The sequence below is a fragment of the Mytilus californianus genome, unplaced genomic scaffold, assembly GCF_021869535.1.
Source record: "Mytilus californianus isolate M0D057914Y unplaced genomic scaffold, xbMytCali1.0.p SCAF_7, whole genome shotgun sequence".
Taxonomy (NCBI): domain Eukaryota; kingdom Metazoa; phylum Mollusca; class Bivalvia; order Mytilida; family Mytilidae; genus Mytilus; species Mytilus californianus.
Genome location: NW_026262723.1, coordinates 17,850,172 through 17,871,491, shown reverse-complemented (window position 1 = coordinate 17,871,491; position 21,320 = coordinate 17,850,172). Strand labels below are relative to the sequence as shown.

Below are 21,320 nucleotides of genomic sequence, written 5' to 3'. Positions count from 1 at the left end.
AGTACAATTTCATGGCAGTAACTTTTTTTTCGATAGAGTGCACTTAGTGTTTATAAAAGTAAGTTTAAAAACGGAGATGAAATATAATCAAAACAGAAACGGCTTCAAGCATGTTTGAGTCTTTTTTTGACTGTGTACCGTCCTCTGTTCAAGTGGTTTCATATGAAAAAAAATGTCCTATAAAACTGTAACTACCTTGTTCAGGGTATTTAAAGCTTCTACAGCAGCTGCCAAAGCTGGTTCAGCTTTTTCTAAATCTTTTTCACATTCCTTCTGTTTCTTACTGACTTCTTCATTAATTTTTGTAACTTTCTTTTCTTCCCCATCAGCAATAGCCTTCTCCTTCGATACTTTCTCTGTCTCAGCACCAACAACAGTAATAAGTTTATTTGCATCCTCGTTCTTCTGTGCTAACTCAACTTCCTGTGCAGCTAATTTAGCTTTCAGATCAGATACTTGTGTGGCTGTGCTTCTCAATTTTTCCAGACCATTTTCTAGACGGACTATTTTGCCTTGTAAGTCTACGTTCTGTTTTTCTAGTAAGTTCTGGTACAGCTTGATCTGTTCTAAGAAGCTCTTAGGTGTGGTGTAATTGTATCTTCGTTCATTTGTAAGATAAGTATGGGACATCTCATTGACAGATGTATGTACATATCCCATAAACTTAGAAATGGATTCTCTCATCTCAGGCTGTAAAATATTGTACAATGGTCAATTCAAATTGTTTAATTTATTATAAAAAAAAGTTGTATTATGTATTTTATTATATAAAGAAGGCCTCTACTTCCTGATATTTAGGTGAAAAAGGACAGTTCCATCATAAGAGCTACCAGAATTTACAAAATGGCAATCTTCTCCCTATGGCATCATAACAACACGATACCTTATTCCAGTAATTCATCACTGATCATATAAGAAGAGAATATCTCTAAGGATTCATCTTACGATTTGGTTTACTCTGATGTCATAAATTTCAGCAACTAAATGATTCTATTTGAAAATTCTGAGGAAAATACTGAATGGATATATTTTAATCTAAATTGCTCTGGTAGAAGTTATCTAAAACGTCTCTAAATTTCTCGAATCAAGTTTTTCAACTCATTTAAATCTCTTTCTAGAAGCAAGTCGTTATATCTAAGAAATTTTTTTTTCTATCTTTTTAAAAAAAATTTCATATAGTTCTTGAATGTATCTTTATAACAAACATCTTGTCATGATTTAGCTTTTTGTATGGTGACCCATTTGGTAAAATGTAGATATTACAGCTATAAAAAATATTTGAAAATATCAATTAAAAATAATGTGAACCAAATAACAAACAAGGAATGAAGAGTACATTTTTTTGTCTTTCATTTTTTATTTCGTAATGTTATTAGATTCACATTTTCTTTCATTAACTGGAATGAAAATTTGGATTATGTTTCTTTAAGGCATGAAATATTTTAAAATAATTGAATTCTTTGCGACTGTCATATAAATGAGAGGTTTAGCTAGCTATAAAATCCGGTTTAATCCACCATGTTCTACATTAAGAAATGCCTGTACCAAGTCAGGAATATGACAGTTGTGATTCCATTCGTTTAATGTGTTTGAGCTTTGTATTTTTGCCATTTCATAAAGGAATTTCCTTTAGAGTTTGGTATTTTTGTTATTTCACTTTTTTCCAAGGGATTGAAAATGACTAAGATGTATATTTCCCTATTCAAAATGAATATTTACTGTAAAAATAAAACCATCATACATGCACATCACATATTTGGTATTATTATTCAGCATTTTTTAAATATGTAAACCCATATTTATTGAGATGTGAAAATAAATTGATGAGAAAAGGGTGTGTTCTGAAAATAAAATACTCAAATAAGTGATTTATTTACAAACTTACATTTAACATTTCTATATCTTCTAAGAACCTTGCTGACACAGAATTGAGAGCTTCTACAGGCCATTCGTGGAACCAATCAATACATGTACAGTTGGTTACGGCTGGGAACTTACGACTTCTTACTCTGAGAGTAGAACCGACAGGAGAGAAACACAAAACAACCTACAAATAAACAGATAATCAATATATGTCAGCCTATCTTTCAAACAGCAATTACCGATTGCCCACTTGGTATCTTTTTTTCACTTTTAAATTTGTTTTTATCAACTGCTATTACGATTTCTTTTTTTTTTTAGCTAACAAATGACAGTTTCTGTCATCTAAATAAGAAATTGTGTTGATATTGTAGTGACGAAATGATATGCAGTGTTTTTGAAGAGTCTATTGTAAGTTTGGTGCTGTCTTTTGAGCAACTATTTGGTAATCTATTCGTTTTTCCAAACTGAGCTGTTTTTGAAAAGACTTTGCCTTAAAAATATAAGTTAATACTACACATTACTGTAGCTTATTTCTGCAGCAGAAAATTAAGGAATATATAACTGGACACGAAAATGTAAATCTTGGGTATCAATATCAATACATCAAAAAAATCAGAAAACTGTAAAAATAAAATCATAACAAAGTCAGCTGAAAATGGACAAATGCAAGATCAAGTATCCCGTGAATATAAGTTGGTTAACAGAATAACCAGCTTGACAGTCTAGTTTACCTTCAACATCCTTCTGACTCTATCAATGAAAAAGTTCCAGCAGTTTTCCCGGGAATCTTCTAATCCCATGCCTTTAACTTCATTTCTTACACCATTTATAATATTTTCAACTTCGTCATCTGGGAAAAGATCAGGAATTTCACCGGAAGCTAACAGATCGTTGATCAATACAAGAAATCTTTCATCTGCTACTTGGGCATCTGTCATTAAGAAAACCATTCCCATGCCTTTCAATCCAGTCTTAATGTAGAGGGCAGAAATATCAAGTTTCAAATCAGCAATGCTGTAACCTTTTCTCAGGGTTATCTGGAACACATCCAAACTGCTGATGAAGGCTGCCAGACGTGATAAACTCTGCTTACCGCTACCACCTACACCAATCAATAGAGCGTTGCCTCGTGGTGATTCCAGAATTCTGTTGATTCTACAAATATGGCTCATAGCGTCAGCAAAAAGTACAAGATTCATAGCAGCATTTAGTTCATTATAATTATCCAAGGATTCAACCAAAATTTTGTTTAAGCTCTGGAAGTCGTCAACCAAATAGTATTTAGGGTCTCCTATTCCCTGAGCAAAGTGACAATAAATAAGAGGATTTTTAACCAAGGCTGCTTCCTCGATGTCTTCAAATGATTTTTTGATTACATCTTTTATAAGTTTGTCATAAGCCTCTAAGTCCTTTTCATCGACTAGTTTGTCCCTATACACTCTCTCAGCCTCGTGTTGCCACAATCGGACCAGGTCTACTTGGGTTTTAGCAGCATCTGGCATGGCAAACAGAATTCCCTACAAAATATTTAAACAATAGTGAATATGTAAAAATAATTTATCCAGTTTGATGTAAACATATCAATTTTATGTTACCATATCTTTGTGGATTTGTTAATTACAGTTTATTCAAGTGTGTACATTTTCAAAGTATATCATTGATGAAGAAAAAAAAAGTAAGAGCATTGATTTTCTCCCAAAGTGTAAAGGAATTGTTGGTAAATTCCTTGTTATAACATTAAAATAAAAATGATTTTATGCCATTGGTAAGGTATCCATTGTAAAGGACATTATTAACCAATCACAAAGTTATTAAAATATTACCCAGAAACATTAGATTCTAAAACCACCCATTCATCAAAGGAAATGTTAAGTTGCTCATTTGGGGAAAACATCTTCAAATCTGTTACTAATATTTGTGCCGATTTCACTCACCTGGAAAATGTTTGATAAATCTCTCAAATTGAAGATGTAGTGGAACTTGATTGCCGTTGGAAGGAAAGTGGTAGTCACTCTTGTATGGAGAGTTACAGCTCCCTGGATAATTGTTCCTGCATATTTCTGTACTCCAGCTGCAAAACCGTTGATGGCTAGATGTTGTTGTAAGATGTTAGTGTAGATAGTGGTTAAAGCATCCAAGTTGGGGAAGTTGACGGAAAATACACAGAAGTGACGCTGAAAGAGAAGCAATGTTATTTTATCAGAAAAATTTATTCATACAAAAACCTTTTATTAAAAAAATATTGTAATTTACAACAGAAATCATATAATCTTTTCTTGCAAACTGTTTTCTCTATCTTAAGTTTTATGACGAGCTTTTTTAATAGCTTGTATTGAAACCAGAATTTCTCCAGCAGAACTTTGGTAAGAATTAAAAGTAAACTTAACTGAATCATGCATTTTCACTTAAGAAAAATTCATTTCAATATCAAATGTTTGAATAGTTGTAGGTAAATTTTAAAATTGAACTGAGCAATCGCCAAAAAAACTTGTGCACTAAGAGTATGTTTATCCTAAATAATGATGTGTTACAAAATCACTAAAATCTATGTATTTTGAAGAGAATGCTTAAAAGTTGCCTTTTTATGACATCATAACTACATTTATTTTGACCGTACGGATCATCAACAACTGGTTTTCAGTTTTCCATTACCTGAACTTTCATTAGATAATTTGAAAAACTTATATCAAATGAAAAAAATGTCAGTAAAAAATTAGACCAAATAAAGCCCTTATTGTATCCTGTCCTTTTTATTCTGAACAAAGGACATTCTCACAGCATTGCCATGAATGTAAATTCTTACCTGGAGACGGGAATCAATAGTGAAGCTACCAGCTGTGGGATTCATGCAGGCTACATATTGAGTATTGTGGATTTCTTTCAGCGACAGTTTCTGCCTATCGTACCAATGACCGTGATCAATATGTTGTCGGATCAAGGTATGTGGTTGTACTGTAAAGTACTTGTCAACCTCTGGCATGTTCATATCATCAACAAAATAGATTAGTCGTCTTGTACCCGGAGGACCAAAGTTTCTACCAGCTTTCTTTTCTAAAGGTTTCTCAAGTACACCTTGTAACATATGTGATGTGGTGTAGAAATTGAATGGTACATTAGCTATCATGAAATCTTCTGACATACTCCTGAGCTTGTCCTGCATGAGTACAGTTTTACCAGTACCTGCATTGCCCACTAACATTACTGGACGTTTCTTCTCAATCAACATGTCCAAGAAGAATTTGACTCTTGTTGTTTCAGCTGTGTGTACCAATGCAGCCTGTTTTTAAAATAAAAAATATCATTGTAAAAATAAATTCATACAAAATAAGAATTTGTATTCATAGAAAATCATTTATTTTTTATTTATTTTACAAACATAATTCTAAACCACAATGACAAGTATTCCCTATTTTACATTTTTATTGTGATCCAAATGAAACTTTTCCATAGATTCATCTCCTATTGTTCAATTCATTTAAATTTTTTGTGTCAGTTATATTGTCCCATTTAATAAATACAATAGCTATTTTTCTCTGTGTAGTTCATTCACTAGGACCTTTAAATTTCTTCTAAGAAAAATCCATCAATCATTGATTAATTTACCCGACTAAAAAAAAATATCTTCTAAATAGATGAAAATACATGTTTCAACTAAATAAAATGCATGTGATATTGAATTTATTCAATATCAATAATATATTTTCCATCTGTTCAATATAAACACTGATTTCATTATAAAAAATTGATTTCTGACAAAATTTTCAACATTGTTCCTGTTGAAATTTTTTTTTTTTTGTGTTTGACAAATTAAAACTGAAAATGACGATGTTTAAATTAAGGCCTTCTTATTATAAATGTATTATGTAACTAAACAAAACTCTGTGGAAAAGTTTCATATGATTAGCAATAATTGAACAAGTTTTAAGCTGAGTGTCTGTATTTTGGTTCATTGGTCTTACTAAGCCTTTTTTTTGTATTGACTGACAGATGTTACAAATAAATGACTTGAATTTTAAAAAGTAACAAATTAATTTTTTTTTCACATTACCTGAAGTGGCATTTCTGGGTCCAATTCAAATTTTTCTATTTTCTTGGTCCATGGTTCAAATTTTTTGGATTCTTGGTCTATGTAATAATCAAACACTGTACCAGCTCCTGGGAATTTGACGGTCTTAAATTCAGTTATCCACCATTTAGTAAATTCTACTCTGTAATCAACCAGCTGTAATGAAAATAAACAATTAAGAAAAAGTCACTCCGGAAATAAACAAGCTGTGTGTAAAAAAAAATTAAGAAAAGCAAATAAAATAATAAAAAAATTGATTTAATTACATTCTCTTCATTATTGGGGGGATATTTTTGGCATTATTGACCAGTATTTCGACTCCTTTCCCTGATGACAAGCTGTGGCCTGAAATTTTTCTTTGCTGACAAGGTGCTGCCTACTAATATCTTTTCCCCTTGGCGGCCAGGAAATATGCTGCTACCTTTCCCATTGTATTTTATGAGTGCTTTAGCGTAATTCTATGTCTTAATCAATAGAATGTTAAGTAATTTAAAGAACACTGTACATTTTGGTAAAAAAATAAATGATTGGATGAAATGACATGTTTTAATTACACCAGCAATTACCTGATCTTGGAACATAACAGCACCAAAAGCCCAAACACAGGCAAATACAAAGTACAACTCATACAGTTCTTTATTACAATCAGGTGGAGTGTTTTCTACTGTCAGCAGACATTCCAGTAAGAAGGTCAACATTTGAATATGGCTAACTTCAGCAATAGGTGTGATCTTCTTGAATCTAGTTCGGAGTACATCTAACAAGACTGGAACATATTTGTCAAACAGGATGGTCAAATTAGCTCTTTCTGACTGTACTTCTCTTGTATCAATCCAACTCTGTACATATCTGATCAACAAAAAAATTTAGAAATGTTACAATCAAAACCAAACATAAGTTAACCAATATTCTGGCAAAAGGTAAATTCTATTTAATTTAAATCAAGAACGGTTTAAAATTGTCAGATGTTGAAAAAAATATTGCTCAGGTACGACTCTGGTAAACCATGGTGTTTCATTTTCTTGTTAATCTCTTCATAAAATGTTGATTGAAATGATCATTTGCAAAATAATTGGTCAGCATGCCTATGGTTTAAATGGAGAGTTAGAAACCACTCATATTGCAATGATTGTTTTAATATTCTTCCTTTATGAGCCTCATCAAGTATATTGGAAAAGATTTAAAAACAATATTCAAAACAGAAGATACATTGACTATTGAAGACTAAATAAGAAAATTTCGTATATAATCATAATGCAGGTTTTATGCACTACTTTGTATGGTTATCCATTTATAATTTTTTTATGCTTTAAATGAATGCTTCTTAATTTAAATTCATCAGGTACAATATATATATCCTTCTTATATAGTATGTTGAATAAGACAAATTATCAAAAGATTAAAATCAAATTTTGCGAAAAATTCTAACCTAATAGGAAGAAAACAAAAATTTATACTTACGGATTCCAACCCACATCAGTAGGGTTAATGAACAGGATACCAGCTCTAGACACAGTAGCAGGGGTAGCAGTTCTCAAGTGGCTGATCTCAAAAAGCAGTCTCATGCTATTAGTCAGTGGAATTCTCTCGTTACTGGCGAGTGTCAATACCTTATTGTCATCCATAACAGTGTTGAGGGATTCAATCCACATGGGATCAATGTCTCCATCAAGAACAATCCACTTTGGACTGTCGGTGGTCATGTTAGCAAGATCTCTCATGATGACAGAGAACAAACCTAAACAATAAATTGGGAAAATTAGTCCAGGAAAAGTTTTTGGAAAATGCTTATGATGATAAGCTTATTGATGTGATGTTCAAACCAGTTCTATTTTTATTGCATTTATAAAGTTTTTACCAATTATTTGTTATACAGTAAATCCACTTTAAATAGATCCCTGTGTTAACCAAAAATTGAAACTGACCTATTGTATTAGAACAGACATGGAATGGGATGCTGGCCAGTAAGTTTGTCTGTCCCATTCAGAGATATTCATTAGCAGAATTTGGAATTTAATTGTATTTTCTGAACTTCGTATGTCCATTTTGTATCAATTTATAGGTTAAGTTTTTTGGCCGGAACAGCTTTATAGTTATTGTTCAAAACTGTATGATGACCTCTAGATCTTATTTTGTTGTGTTGAACGGTTACTGTCTCTCTAATGTCTCTGATATCTCAGCTTATTCATTTATGCTGTTCAAAACTGTATTGTTGGTAAGAAATAAGTAACCTGGTAGAATAATTAGGACAAAGACAAAACTAAGAGGGCAAATGTTATGGTCTGTGCTAAATATACCAAACCTTATTTGCTAACAATAAATTGATATATAGGTGTGGTTATAAAAAAAAGATAATAAGGAAATTAAAATCAAACATTACAATATATTATAAGTGTACAATCAAGTGGAATAAAATTGAAAACAACGTGACTGAAAACTATTTGGTTTCATTCAACTGAACAAAATTATAAATCTTTCATATCATCTTTGCCGTATATATTTTGAATCACTTTCATTAGTAAAGATGAACACAGCAAATTATGCAAGCAAACAAGAAAATTATATAGCCTACCTGTCTGTATGAAAGAAAAAAGAAGAAATATATGATAAATACACCATGGCCCATTAATAACTGAAAGGAATAAGACTTTTATTGCCATTCTTAATCAAGATGTGAACTAGCCTTCTAAAAGATAATACTCTTGACAACGGGTCACAAAACCATTTTATTTATTATCTTTCAGAAACATATAGAGAATTCTATCAGAACTACTGCAACATTAAAGAAATATATGGGGTTTTCATTTCAAACTTTTAGATTGTCCAAACATCAAATTTTTTATATTAAATAATTTAGTCTGTAAAATTGTAAAGACTATTCATTCAAGATGAAATGGGTGTGGCAAAAATCTGAATTTGTTTTTTGAATTATCTTACAATCTGAAGTTTAATATAGATCCTGTGTCAAATTTCACTTACATGGATAATAGAACTCTGATTTACTTTCTGTTCTAAGACCTTTTTGGGATCAACTGTTTTTTTCCGTAATGTTAAATGCAGATTGATTAATATATATCTCCTAGTTGAAAAAATTATAAAATCTTAGTTTGATATGCTTATTCTTCCCTATTCTTATGCAAAGTTATTCAGAATTTCTTTTCTAATGAAAGAAAAATATAACACACAGGAAGATATTTTTTTGTCACTAATTTTACAGAGAAATACTACATACCATCTTTCCACTCTCTGGTTGCTGGGTTAATGATACCAAAAAGTTCATTGTTTGTGACAGCTTTGGGATCAAGATCAATAGCGTGTGGTTTCCTGCCAGCATTTCTGTACGTCCTGTTCAGGGATCCCCAAACCTTACTTTTACCCACACCAGCGTTACCTAGACAGAAGACGGAGTGACGGACATCAAATAATTCCTGCAGCTGTACAACCTGTAGGTAAAACAAGATAGATTTACAATACTGTGAAATCAATGATATTCTTGAAACCTCTACTTCAAAAATATAAAATGTATTATTCTTCAGAAGCTATATCAAAATATGAGACTTGTGATTACTACATTAGTTTTTTTGATTCAAGAGAGTACACACTTTATAGCTAATATTCACTGAGGCTCATATGAAATATATGCAACATGAAAGTATTTCTTGATGGATTTGTTGACATCAGTGTCCTTGAAAGCCCCAAAAAGAGATTATAGGACTTAGGGACTCAGTTTTTTGTTTGAAAAAGGAAAACTTTAACATGTTTAATGATAAAAAATTGAAATAATTGAATAAATTTATATTTTTTGGCTGGATTTAAAGTATTTTGGGGTTGCAAAAAGCTTTTACTAGAAAAAAAGTTATTGTGGATTTTCAGTTCCCTAATTCATATGGAAGTAGAAAAAAAACCTCCTTTTTATAGTTTTTAAACAGATAACCTACCTTCAGAATAAAATTATCCTCTGGCTGAAGTTTCTGGTCAAGGACAGCTTGTCTGATTTTCTGTTCAAAATCCATGTCACGCTTCCTTGGTACATTGAGTGCTGGGAACAGATCACCAATCAGACCCATGATAATTGGTACATCATCAGTTACAATCTTTGGAATGTTGAAATCTCTCAAGGCTCTCATCAATACCTAAAGTAAAAGAAATGAAACTAGTGCTAATGTTTCGAAATATTTAATGGAATGCATACATTATCATGCTAAGCATACCATCAGTAGTTATTCATAGATTCAGAAATCAGTAAGTTGGTGTCTGACAGATCTAAAAAGCACTAACACGTTAATACTCATTACTATCTGATCAGATATGAAGTCATTCTGTTAGGTAGTATTGGAGAAATGTGTGAATTTTTTTTTTATAGATCATACAAAAAAAAAAAATTAAAGTTTCAGCAAACAGGAAGAATGTATCTAACTTCAAGCTCTGATAAATTTCTGCAAAGTATAACATTTGAAAGAATGAAAGAAAACTTTAAAAGGTCCTTTTACATTTCTTAGCAGCATGTAGAAACAACATAATGTATCCCTTATCCATATTTAGGTAACTGTCTCTCTGGTCTCAAGGTTGTGACATTGCCTCAGGTGCTGGAGGTTTTAATCACTAGCCAGGTCAAACCAAAGAGTTAAGACTTTAAAATTGGTATTTGTGGCTTCTCAACTAAGCATGTGGCATTAAGGAGTAAGAGTAAAAACTGCTTGGCTCAGAGTCAGAATAATGTGCCTGAGTAGGGTGACATGTATTCTGCAAACTGTTACCCTTTGAACTAGTTCATTAAAAATCTGGCTCAGAGTGTCGGTCTTGTATAAAGCAGGGTGCACATTTACATTGAATTAACATGGTCATGTCCTGAATATGCATTTAATCTTCCTTTGGATATTAAACAGCCACCTATCATCATCATCCATATTTAGGCTAACAAATTACAAAATAAACTCAACTCACCTGATCTTCTGGTCTGTCAGGATCACTTCTTTTCAGTGAACCAGCCACTACTAGTACAGATTTGATGGCTCTTAGACCCCAATCGTAATGGTCCTGTTTAGACAAAAGTTCTCTACACAAAGTGTACAGGGTAATAAACTTTCTGGCCAAGAGACGTGCATCAAGGAAACCTTCAGCTACCAACATTATTTCACAGATCAGTTCAAAATCTGGGACAACCATAGCACATGGTCTGTAAATAAAAGACATTGTATTTATAAAAACATAATTTACATTACTTAAATATATGAAATAGAATAAATAGCTTAGGTAATATAAATTTGAAATTTGGGCTGTGAAAAAAAAAAAAATTTCTATCTCAAACTTATCGTTTCTTCTTTTTCCAACATATATATCCTTAATGTTTGTTAGTTTTTGCTTTTGTTTATATTTTAGCTGTAATACACTAACCAACAATGCATAGTTAAGGTTGCAGCATTTTAAATGTAGACCTCAAGATGTTTTGTTTGGCAATAAAATAAAGCCTATTTCTTGTTTTTAATGTATTTTCTTTTTTAACTGATATACATTGATCTAGATCTAAGATGCAAACTGCACTCAACTTGCAAAATGCCAAACGTGAAACCCTGTAATTTTTGTGTAACTTTAAAATTAATACTCAAAATGTACCTGAACAAGGCCATAAGATTTTCTGGTATTTCAGTTCTTCCTGCATAACCAGGGTTCATGGTAATAAACCTACCTAAACAAAGCCTTAAGATTCTCTGGTAATTCAGTTCTTCCTGCGTAACCAGGGTTCATGGTAATATACCTACCTAAACAAAGCCTTAAGATTCTCTGGTAATTCAGTTCTTCCTGCGTAACCAGGGTTCATGGTAATAAACCTACCTAAACAAAGTCTGATGATTCTCTGGTATTTCAGTTCTTCCTGCGTGACCAGGGTTCATGGTAATAAACCTACCTAAACAAAGCCTGAAGATTCTCTGGTAATTCCGTTCTTCCTGCGTAACCAGGGTATATGGTAATAAACCTACCTAAACAAAGCTTTAAGATTTTCTGGTAATTTAGTTCTTCCTGCGTAACCAGGGTTCATGGTAATAAACCTACCTAAACAAAGCTTTAAGATTTTCTGGTAATTTAGTTCTTCCTGCGTAACCAGGGTTCATGGAAATAAACCTACCTAAACAAAGCTTTAAGATTCTCTGGTAATGCAGTTCTTCCTGCGTAGCCAGGGTTCATGGTAATAAACCTATCTAAACAAAGCTTTAAGATTCTCTGGTAATTCAGTTCTTCCTGCGTAACCAGGGTTCATGGTAATAAACCTATCTAAACAAAGCTTTAAGATTCTCTGGTAATTCAGTTCTTCCTGCGTAGCCAGGGTTCATGGTAATAAACCTACCTAAACAAAGCCTGAAGATTCTCTGGTAATTCCGTTCTTCCTGCGTAACCAGGGTTCATGGTAATAAACCTACCTAAACAAAGCTTTAAGATTTTCTGGTAATTTAGTTCTTCCTGCGTAACCAGGGTTCATGGAAATAAACCTACCTAAACAAAGCCTTAAGATTCTCTGGTAATTCAGTTCTTCCTGCGTAGCCAGGGTTCATGGTGATGAACAGACCTACTGTCCATTTTAGTTTTATTATTCCTCCCTGGAAGTTGAACTCAGTTTTCTTTTCTCTGATGGCGTCCTGAATACATTTGACTTGTACGGCCACTACAGACAGCACTTCAACAGCAATACGGTTAAACTCATCAAAACATCCCCATGCTCCAGACTGGGCCAGACCCTTGTAGATGTTACCAATGGACTAAAAGAATATATGAGAAGGTAGTTATGTCAATTAGCAAAGTTTATTATAAAAGAAAATTTTTTGTGACAATTAAATTTTTCAATGAACTCAAAATATATTTATCATGTACAATTTGTGTAATATTCAATTACGGAAATAATTGTTGTAATTGTAAGACAAGTTCACTGTTTTTTCTTTATTCTATCAATATTGCATATGTAAAGACTAATAAACAATATGAAAAAACAATGTACATTACAATACTACCAGTAGCTAAGTCAGCGTCTCCTAAATTAAATAAAAAATTAAATGACTTTCAAGGTAAAGGACAGCACTAAAGGCAATAGTTATCCTCTTATTTGGTGATTTTATTTATATATCATCTGAAACTGTTATGTTCATTCTAATTTGAGATAACAATTTCTGACTTTTAAGTCTTGTCACAATAAAACTTCCCAATAAAGTCACATTACGAAGTTATCAACCAAGTAATCCTAAATTTTACCTTGTAGTCCATCTGTTCTGAGCAGTTAAACACATATACCATGACACCAAGAGCACGGCCCAAATCTTTGGTGGTCTCAGTTTTACCAGTTCCTGCTGGTCCAGCCGGGGCTCCACTCATAATCAAATGGAGGGACTGGGTAAGTGTAATGTAACATCTGTCAAAAATTAAAAGAACATGTATGACTTAGGCTTTTCATTTAAAAAAATAGAAGAAAACAGCACACTGTGTAAAAATAAAAGAATTCTTTTGTTAACTAAGTTTTTTGGTTTCAGTCTAATGGACATTTACCAACGTGTGCATTAACTTGAAGATAAAAATATTATTTCAACTATTTAAGCTACCAATATTTATTATTCTACAACAAATTCTTTAAAATTTAATAAAATGGATATGTAAATACACTACGTTTATTATCAAACTAATTACCATTAAATATCATGAGCTGCAGTCCTTTAAAAAAGGCAAATTATTTTGAAATGATGTTTACAATGATAACTTCAGAAAAAAAAATAATGGGGGATAACTCTCAACTTTCAAAAGAAAGGGAGACAACTAACCTATCAGTGAGTGGTGTGATGACAAGACGTGGTGTGTTGCCGAGATATTCATGAGAATATCGGAACTGAGCATCACAAATGTTAGCAAAACAATCTCTCTCATTGTCATCCCATCTGTGACGAAGCTGACTCAGCCAGCTGAAGGCCTGAGAGCTGTCTACCTTCGAAGTGATTAATTTTGTGATGACATCACGAGCGTGTACATCGATGGTACAGATGGTCATAATCTTTTGACGATCACCAGAACTCAACTTTCCAATCAACATCTGGATAAGTGAATTCAATTGCTGGACCTAAAATACACATATTCAAAATTTATATGAACATTTTTGAAAATATATAAAAATATACGATCTGGAATACAAGAATACACAGATGGATACGGTGAATTTATTTATTTTCCTGGATTCAGGAAATGTTGTTTTTCTAGGATACATGAATTTTATGGTTTTTGGAAATTCTACAAACAAACCTATAGAAATTTGGAATTTGTTCCGTATTTGAATTCATAAATGATCTAAACCCCTAAGATCCATATAAGAAAATAACCAAGAAAAATAATGAATTCACAGGATATAGGAATATATGGTCTGGAAAACTGGAAAACAATTTTTTAACTGAAATTTAAAAGAGTATGAAGTGTAACAAAATACAAATCCCATTAGACATGTTGAGTCGATCATGATGTCATACAAAACTTATTTACTCTATCTTGCTTACTGATGACCCAAAACAAGCCTGCTTTAAAAGAAAAGTATTGCTTTCATGGTCCTGTCAAACATATATGGTACTTTTTGTAAATATCTAATCAGTATAAAAATAAGGAGATGCAGTATCATTGCCAATGAGACAACTATCCATAAACACCAAATGACAAAGATGTGAACAAATGCAAGGTCCTGTATGGCCATCATCAATGAACAAAACCAATACAGTATATGTAAAACTATAAATGGCACTGTTGTGACAAGGAAATGTGAAACAATTCTAAAGACAATTGTTAGTTGCTTAATGTCCAGTGGCAAATATTTCATGTATGTTCAGGACGATTCTAAAGAGAAAACCTGTCTAAATTTACAACTCAATCATATCTCAATTGTTTTTGCCTTTCTAGTGAAAGTTATTTTAATGTATCTTATTTTGAATCTTTGTTAAAACGCTGCATTTTTCACTTTAAGGTATAGTTCAATTTCATGCTATATCTTACCTGTTTCTTGTTGTAATCTTTCAAAGCATTCTCATAACCTTCCTCCAGTCTAGCAAATGCAATATTAACTTCAGTAGTCCACCAGATCTGTGTGCCACACAATGCCACTTGAGCAGGGAAGTCAAACAGCCACTGGTCTCTTGGTTTTTCTTCATATGAGGTAACAGCTTCAGTCATCTGATGTCTAACAGTACTACACTGGGCTTCTAGTAGTCTCATCAACCATACCTCAACCTGCAGAAAAATTACTTTGTTAATAACAGACATTTGGTATTAGCTGTTAAATCTATTTACAGGTTTAACATTGCTAAAAGGGATAGAGACAGAAAATTTCCTTTGCAATAGGTCACATGGCGATCCTTCCCATCCCAGAGTAAGAACCTTATTGATGAGCTGTTTTGCTGTGCAGGATGAATAAAAACGTAGAATGAGTAGGACAAATCAAGATAACTGTTGAGACGCTCTCTGTACATCACAGTATCCTTGCAAAAACTTTCTTGGTGGTTCTAATATTAGCATAGGGTAAATCCACTTTGTCTATCATTATAGGAAAGATTTGGTTAATCTCCCAAGTAAATCATTAAACATTGGGCTGAGAACTAAGAATTAACCATGATGTAACTGTAATAATAACCAATAGCTGTTTCACATACTCTCTAAGATACCATAAAGACTACAAAACTATACAGGAATGTACGTACCTGACCATTCAAATCACATGCTTTTTCCATGTCAACATATTCACCATCTTTACTGTGCATACCGATGGCAGATTTCAGTTTATTTCCTTTGTCATCTTCCTCAAACTTCAAGTTAGCCATGCTGTCAAACAGTTTGGTCAAGTGACGAGCAACCTGAAAATTAAGAAAAATAAATTTGAATTATCTTCTTAGGATTATTAAAATAAATATACGATTGATTGATTGTTGGTATTACAGCTACTTTCAGCCCAATTTAACTATATCATGGCGCCAATTTTTATTGGTAAAGGAAGCCAGAGTATCAGAGAAAACAATAGACCTTTGGCAGGAAATCTGGCAGTCCTACTCATTCTAAAATATAAGTAAGATACATAATGAAGTTATTGATTTAATACAGTAATTAACTGTGACAATAATTTTATTCAATACTTTCTTTTGTTTTTGTTAATATTTTATTTTTATTTTACTATATTCTTCAATTCTATGTATTTTACCAATTTGTAATGAAAAGTAATGTACAGTAATGGAGGCATTACATTGATTTTTAACTAAAGTAATCATTACATTACATGTAATTGTAATGCAGAAAATGTGCATTACAAATAACTTTGCATTACATCAAAAAAATGTAATATTACAATGCATTTCAATTACAAATTACCATTACCCCAGGCCTGTAATGAACCTGTTCTCACCTTAGAGGCTAGCTATACATTGTAAGTGCTCCATTAGTTTTGAAAGCTGTATGATGCTGTTTAAAGATCATATTTTGGGGTTAAATTCTATTGTTGGGTGGCTGACAATGACAATTTCAAAATTAACTTCTATTCACAATTTTTCTTTTCTAAACATCCACCCAGTTTGAATGTTTTAGGTTTGATTTTAGTTTGAAGTTTGTTTCAGCATATTAGTTTTTCTTGTGAATATGTAGTTTGCCATTATACTTACAACTGGTGGATTATTTCCATTAGACAGAATATCCAACAAGTCTGCTGAGGAGCAGAAGTAAAATCTTGGGAATGCCAATCTCTTTGTTTCTAAATACTCAGCTAACGCCTTCTCACAGAGGGTCAATTGACCTTGGATAGCCTCTAGTCTGTCAAACAAATTTGGCTGGTTAGTAGCATCAACAACATTCTTTGTCTTCTCCACTTCAGACACTAATTCCTGCAAAACACAATAAATACAGAAAAAGTTAGCAAAAGTTTTGAACAAGAGTGCACACGCTGAAATGTCTCGCCTTCTTTACTAACCATTGATATTATGTTGATAGTCCTAAATATGAAGCTTTACTACAACTATCAACCTTACAATCATTCAATACACTAAATATAGGTGACCTATTGCTTATAGTTTCTAAGAAACAGACTTAACCAAGAAAACTTAACATTGACCAATGAACCATGAAAATGAGGTCAAGGTCAGATGAACCATTCCAGGCAGACATGTACACCTTGCAATCAACCTATGCATTAAATATAGTTGACCTATTGCTTATAGTATCTAAGAAACAAACTTAACCATGAAAACTTAACATTGACCAATGAATCAACAAAATGAGGTCAAGGTCAGATGATACCAGCTAGACAGACATATAAAGCTTACAATCCTTCTATACAAAAAATATAGTTGACCTATTGCTTATAGTTTAAGAAAAACAGACCAAAATACATAAACTTAACATTGATCAATGAACCGTGAAAATGAGGTCAAGGTCAAATGAAACCTGCGCGACTGCATATAGATCATAAAATATTTCCATACACCAAAAATAGTTGACCTATTGCATATAGTATTAGAAAAAAAGACCAAAACTCAAAATTTAACTTTGACCACTGAACCATGAAAATGAGGTCAAGGTCAGATGACACCTGCCAGCTAGACATGTACACCTTACAATCATTCCATACACCAAATATAGAAGACCTATTGCATACAGTATAAGAAAAACAGACCAAACACAAAAACTTAACTATAACTACTGAACCATGAAAATGAGGTCAAGGTCAGATGACACCTGCCAGTTAGACATGTACACCTTACAGTCCTTCCATACACCGAATATACTAGACCTATTGCTTATAGTATCTGAGATATGGACTTGACCACCAAAACTTAACCTTGTTCACTGATCCATGAAATGAGGTCGAGGTCAAGTGAAAACTGTCTGACGGGCATGAATACCTTGCAAGGTACGCACATACCAAATATAGTTATCCTATTACTTATAATAAGAGAGAATTTAACATTTTTTTTCAAGTAGTCACTGAACCATGAAAATGAGGTCAAGGACATTGGACATGTGACTGACGGAAACTTCGTAACATGAGGCATCCATATACAAAGTATGAAGCATCCAGGTCTTCCACCTTCTAAATTTTAAAGCTTTTAAGAAGTTAGCAAACGCCGCCACCGCCGCCGGATCACTATCCCTATGTCGAGCTTTCTGCGACAAAAGTCGCAGGCTCGACAAAAAAATGACTGCGGATACATTATTATTTGTGAATATCTATTTTCATGGATTTCATGGGTACAAGTGAACAACAAATAAAATGGCTAAGAAAGTAAAAAAATCCTTAAGGCTTGTATGCAGGCCTGGGGCCATTACATTGCAATGTAATGCATTGCATTACAATTACTTTGTGATTTTTTCATTACAATTACAATTACAATTACATTTTTTCTCACATGTAACGCATTATATTACAATTACTTTGCCTGTGTAATGCATTACATTACACTACTTTTTTAATATAAAAACATTTAAAAAACAGATTTTTATAAGAAATTGATAAATATTACTGGGGTTTATGTACATATATATACAGTGTTAGTGACATAGACTTCAAATACTTGAAAAATAAATAAATTATCATATAATTTTGTTTCTAACATTGATCACTTAATCATTAAGACATCATAAACGGATTTCAAAGGGATATAATAAATGTGCAATTAAAGGATTATCTTGTTAAATGCCTAAGGGCTCTGTGAGGACAAACATAAGTTGAGAAGATTTGATTGCAATAAAAACATTTTGATATTAATTAGGTAAAATAACAACCGCAGTTTGGTGTAAAAATGTTGATTGACATATTCAATCTTTCATTGAAATACATGTAAGGTGTGTATAGAATTATGAAAATTTCATCTTCATATTTTGTCCATTCATCTATATAGTTTTGTTTAATAATTATTTTTAGAAGATTTTTTAAGGGCAAACTATCTATAATGATTTAATACAGTAATTAACTGTGACAATAATGTTATTCAATATTTTCTTTTGTTTTTGTTAATATTTTCTTTTTATTTTACTATATTCTTCAATTTTATATATTTTACCAATTTGTAATGAAAAGTAATGTACAGTAATGGAGGCATTACATTGATTTTTAACTAAAGTAATCATTACATTACATGTAATTGTAAATTGTAATGCAGAAAATGTGCATTACAAATTACTTTGCATTACATCAACAAAATGTAATATTACAATGCATTACAATTACAAATTTCCATTACCCCAGGCTTGCTTGTATGCAGATTTTATCAAGACCACAAAATCAAATATCCACGAAAATATAATTTTTCCTTAATCCATGAAAATCGGTTCCCATGAAAATAAATGAATGCATAGTACACCAAATTTTGAATATAAATTGCTTTATACATATGTAGTTGTGAAAACACTTACAATCAAACTGGTAATAAGTGACCTCAAGAGCTGTCATATGTGACACAAGAAAATTCAGTAGTAAGAAATCTACTTCTTTCAATATGAGAATTCAATGTGTATTTTTAGGTGTTGAATTACTGTTTTACATGCAAAATCACATTGAAAAGATTCTTAACTTGACAATATTTCAAATTCTAATATGTAGTACTTCTTAGATGACTAGTTATGTTTGTTAGACCATGCCTAGTAAACAATCGTCTTACCTTGAAATCACTGTCAATTCCATCAAATCTTTTGGAATCTTCAGGCAACTGATTTCTGATATCTTCTGAGCCAATGAAAATACTTTCTAAATGTGACCAAGTTCTCTGAACTTCCATCCATATTTGGATAACCTGATCTGCTGTGGAGAGTTTCTTTTGCCAACCTGATACTTCTTGTAGGAAATGGGCAATGAATTTGGATGACAGCATATTTTGCAGTTGTACCTGAAAGATTATTACAGAAAATGATTAAATGAAATATATAGACAACTTCAGAAAAGTAAACACAGGCTACATTTATATTAAGTCATTCTGTTCAGCATTATTGGAGAAATGTGTGATGAAAAATTAAAAGTTCATCCATCATATTGAAAAAATTCAAAGTATAGGCAAACAGAAAATAGCTCTCTGATAGATCCAAAAAGTGCTCAAATACTACAGCTTATCACTAGATCCACAAAGTGTTCAAACATTACAACTCATCACTGCTGCTGACCAAATATGTAGTCATTCTGTTTGGTAATTTCTGAGAAAAGTTTGTTGGATGTACAATAGACAGACAAGGTGATTGTAATATAGCCTCTACTCCTTGCGTGGGGATATAATTTATAAAAGTCTATATATTTATTCTACATGCAGAGAAACTTACTCATAGCAAATAAAATTAAATGTACAGTTGTGACATAAAGTTAAGGCATGTATCATATTCCAGTTTCTCAGCAATAAAAATATATTGAATATTATTCCATGGAAAAAATACTCAACTATAGAACACTGGGAAAAATTATCAAAATTCAAATAGAGACCTATTTCCTTTAATAAAAACATAAAATATAGTGATACTCATTGTATGTTATTTATTGTGTGATTTTACAAAAGTAACAATTTTTTGATAAATCTATAACTTTCTTCTATCAATTCTGACACTAAAAAAATATCACACCTTGTATACATAATTACTGAATTACCATACAAAACTTGAATGCACAAAACAGGCAACATTGGAGGAAAATGGTGATGATCTCATGTGTTAAGCCCCTCTCCCCCAAAAAAATAAATTAAAAAAAATAAAATGAAAGTTTACTCTATCAATCCTCGTTCCAATATTTCCCCATAACTAAAGTACCTGGTTATCCTCAAGAGTGTCAATCAACTCCTCACTTGTTCTAAGAGTAGTAATCTTTGTTCGTGGATGTGGATCGTGTTCAAACTCCATCTGTGACCAGGTTACATCCAGTTCCTTAAGAACCTTCTCCATACTCATTTCCTTCACAGCTTTGTCTACGATAGTTCTCACTTCCTCCTCAAAATTGTGAAGATTCAAGGAAAGCAAGTCAGCAAGAGTGGTGCTTTCATCCATAACAAAGCGTACCTGTTAAAAATTTGTTAAAATTTTTTAGTTATTCCAAATTTTCACACTATGTGTATTTTAATTTTTTAATTTAAATATGTGTAATTTTATAAAACATAAATAATCATTAATAGACATGATATTTAATTAATTAAAAAAAAATTGTAGTAGGATTAATTTGAACTGAATGTGCAAAGCATGCATCATTTAGGATTGGAAAGAAACTAAAAGGTTAAAAAAGGATGACATGTTTTAGAGTCAGAAGTTACAGGTGTTCAGCACACAGTTAAGTGGGAAATTTTCATCAGATATTTATTTTCCCCTAGTTCACAATTATGATATAATTACGAGAATATAACCCAGCATTAATTTGATCATTAAGAGATAGAAACAT

General features: G+C 32.0%; 1 protein-coding gene across 1 annotated transcript in view; it reads right to left on the bottom strand.

The window, feature by feature from the left end:
• Window positions 1–21,320, bottom strand: part of LOC127709287 (dynein beta chain, ciliary-like) — a 55,296-nt gene that overhangs the window by 13,051 nt on the left and 20,925 nt on the right. The window contains exons 18-36 of the mRNA XM_052214745.1: window positions 20,702–20,947; window positions 19,576–19,800; window positions 16,585–16,803; window positions 15,637–15,789; window positions 14,936–15,169; window positions 13,729–14,021; window positions 13,169–13,325; window positions 12,419–12,681; window positions 10,874–11,105; window positions 9,868–10,062; window positions 9,162–9,372; window positions 7,391–7,667; window positions 6,496–6,778; window positions 5,912–6,085; window positions 4,667–5,140; window positions 3,798–4,037; window positions 2,595–3,380; window positions 1,886–2,047; window positions 196–690 (exon numbers count right to left, since the gene is read on the bottom strand). Coding sequence (XP_052070705.1) covers window positions 196–690; window positions 1,886–2,047; window positions 2,595–3,380; window positions 3,798–4,037; window positions 4,667–5,140; window positions 5,912–6,085; window positions 6,496–6,778; window positions 7,391–7,667; window positions 9,162–9,372; window positions 9,868–10,062; window positions 10,874–11,105; window positions 12,419–12,681; window positions 13,169–13,325; window positions 13,729–14,021; window positions 14,936–15,169; window positions 15,637–15,789; window positions 16,585–16,803; window positions 19,576–19,800; window positions 20,702–20,947 — 5,319 coding nt within the window. The remainder of the gene's footprint in view (window positions 1–195; window positions 691–1,885; window positions 2,048–2,594; window positions 3,381–3,797; window positions 4,038–4,666; window positions 5,141–5,911; window positions 6,086–6,495; window positions 6,779–7,390; window positions 7,668–9,161; window positions 9,373–9,867; window positions 10,063–10,873; window positions 11,106–12,418; window positions 12,682–13,168; window positions 13,326–13,728; window positions 14,022–14,935; window positions 15,170–15,636; window positions 15,790–16,584; window positions 16,804–19,575; window positions 19,801–20,701; window positions 20,948–21,320) is intronic.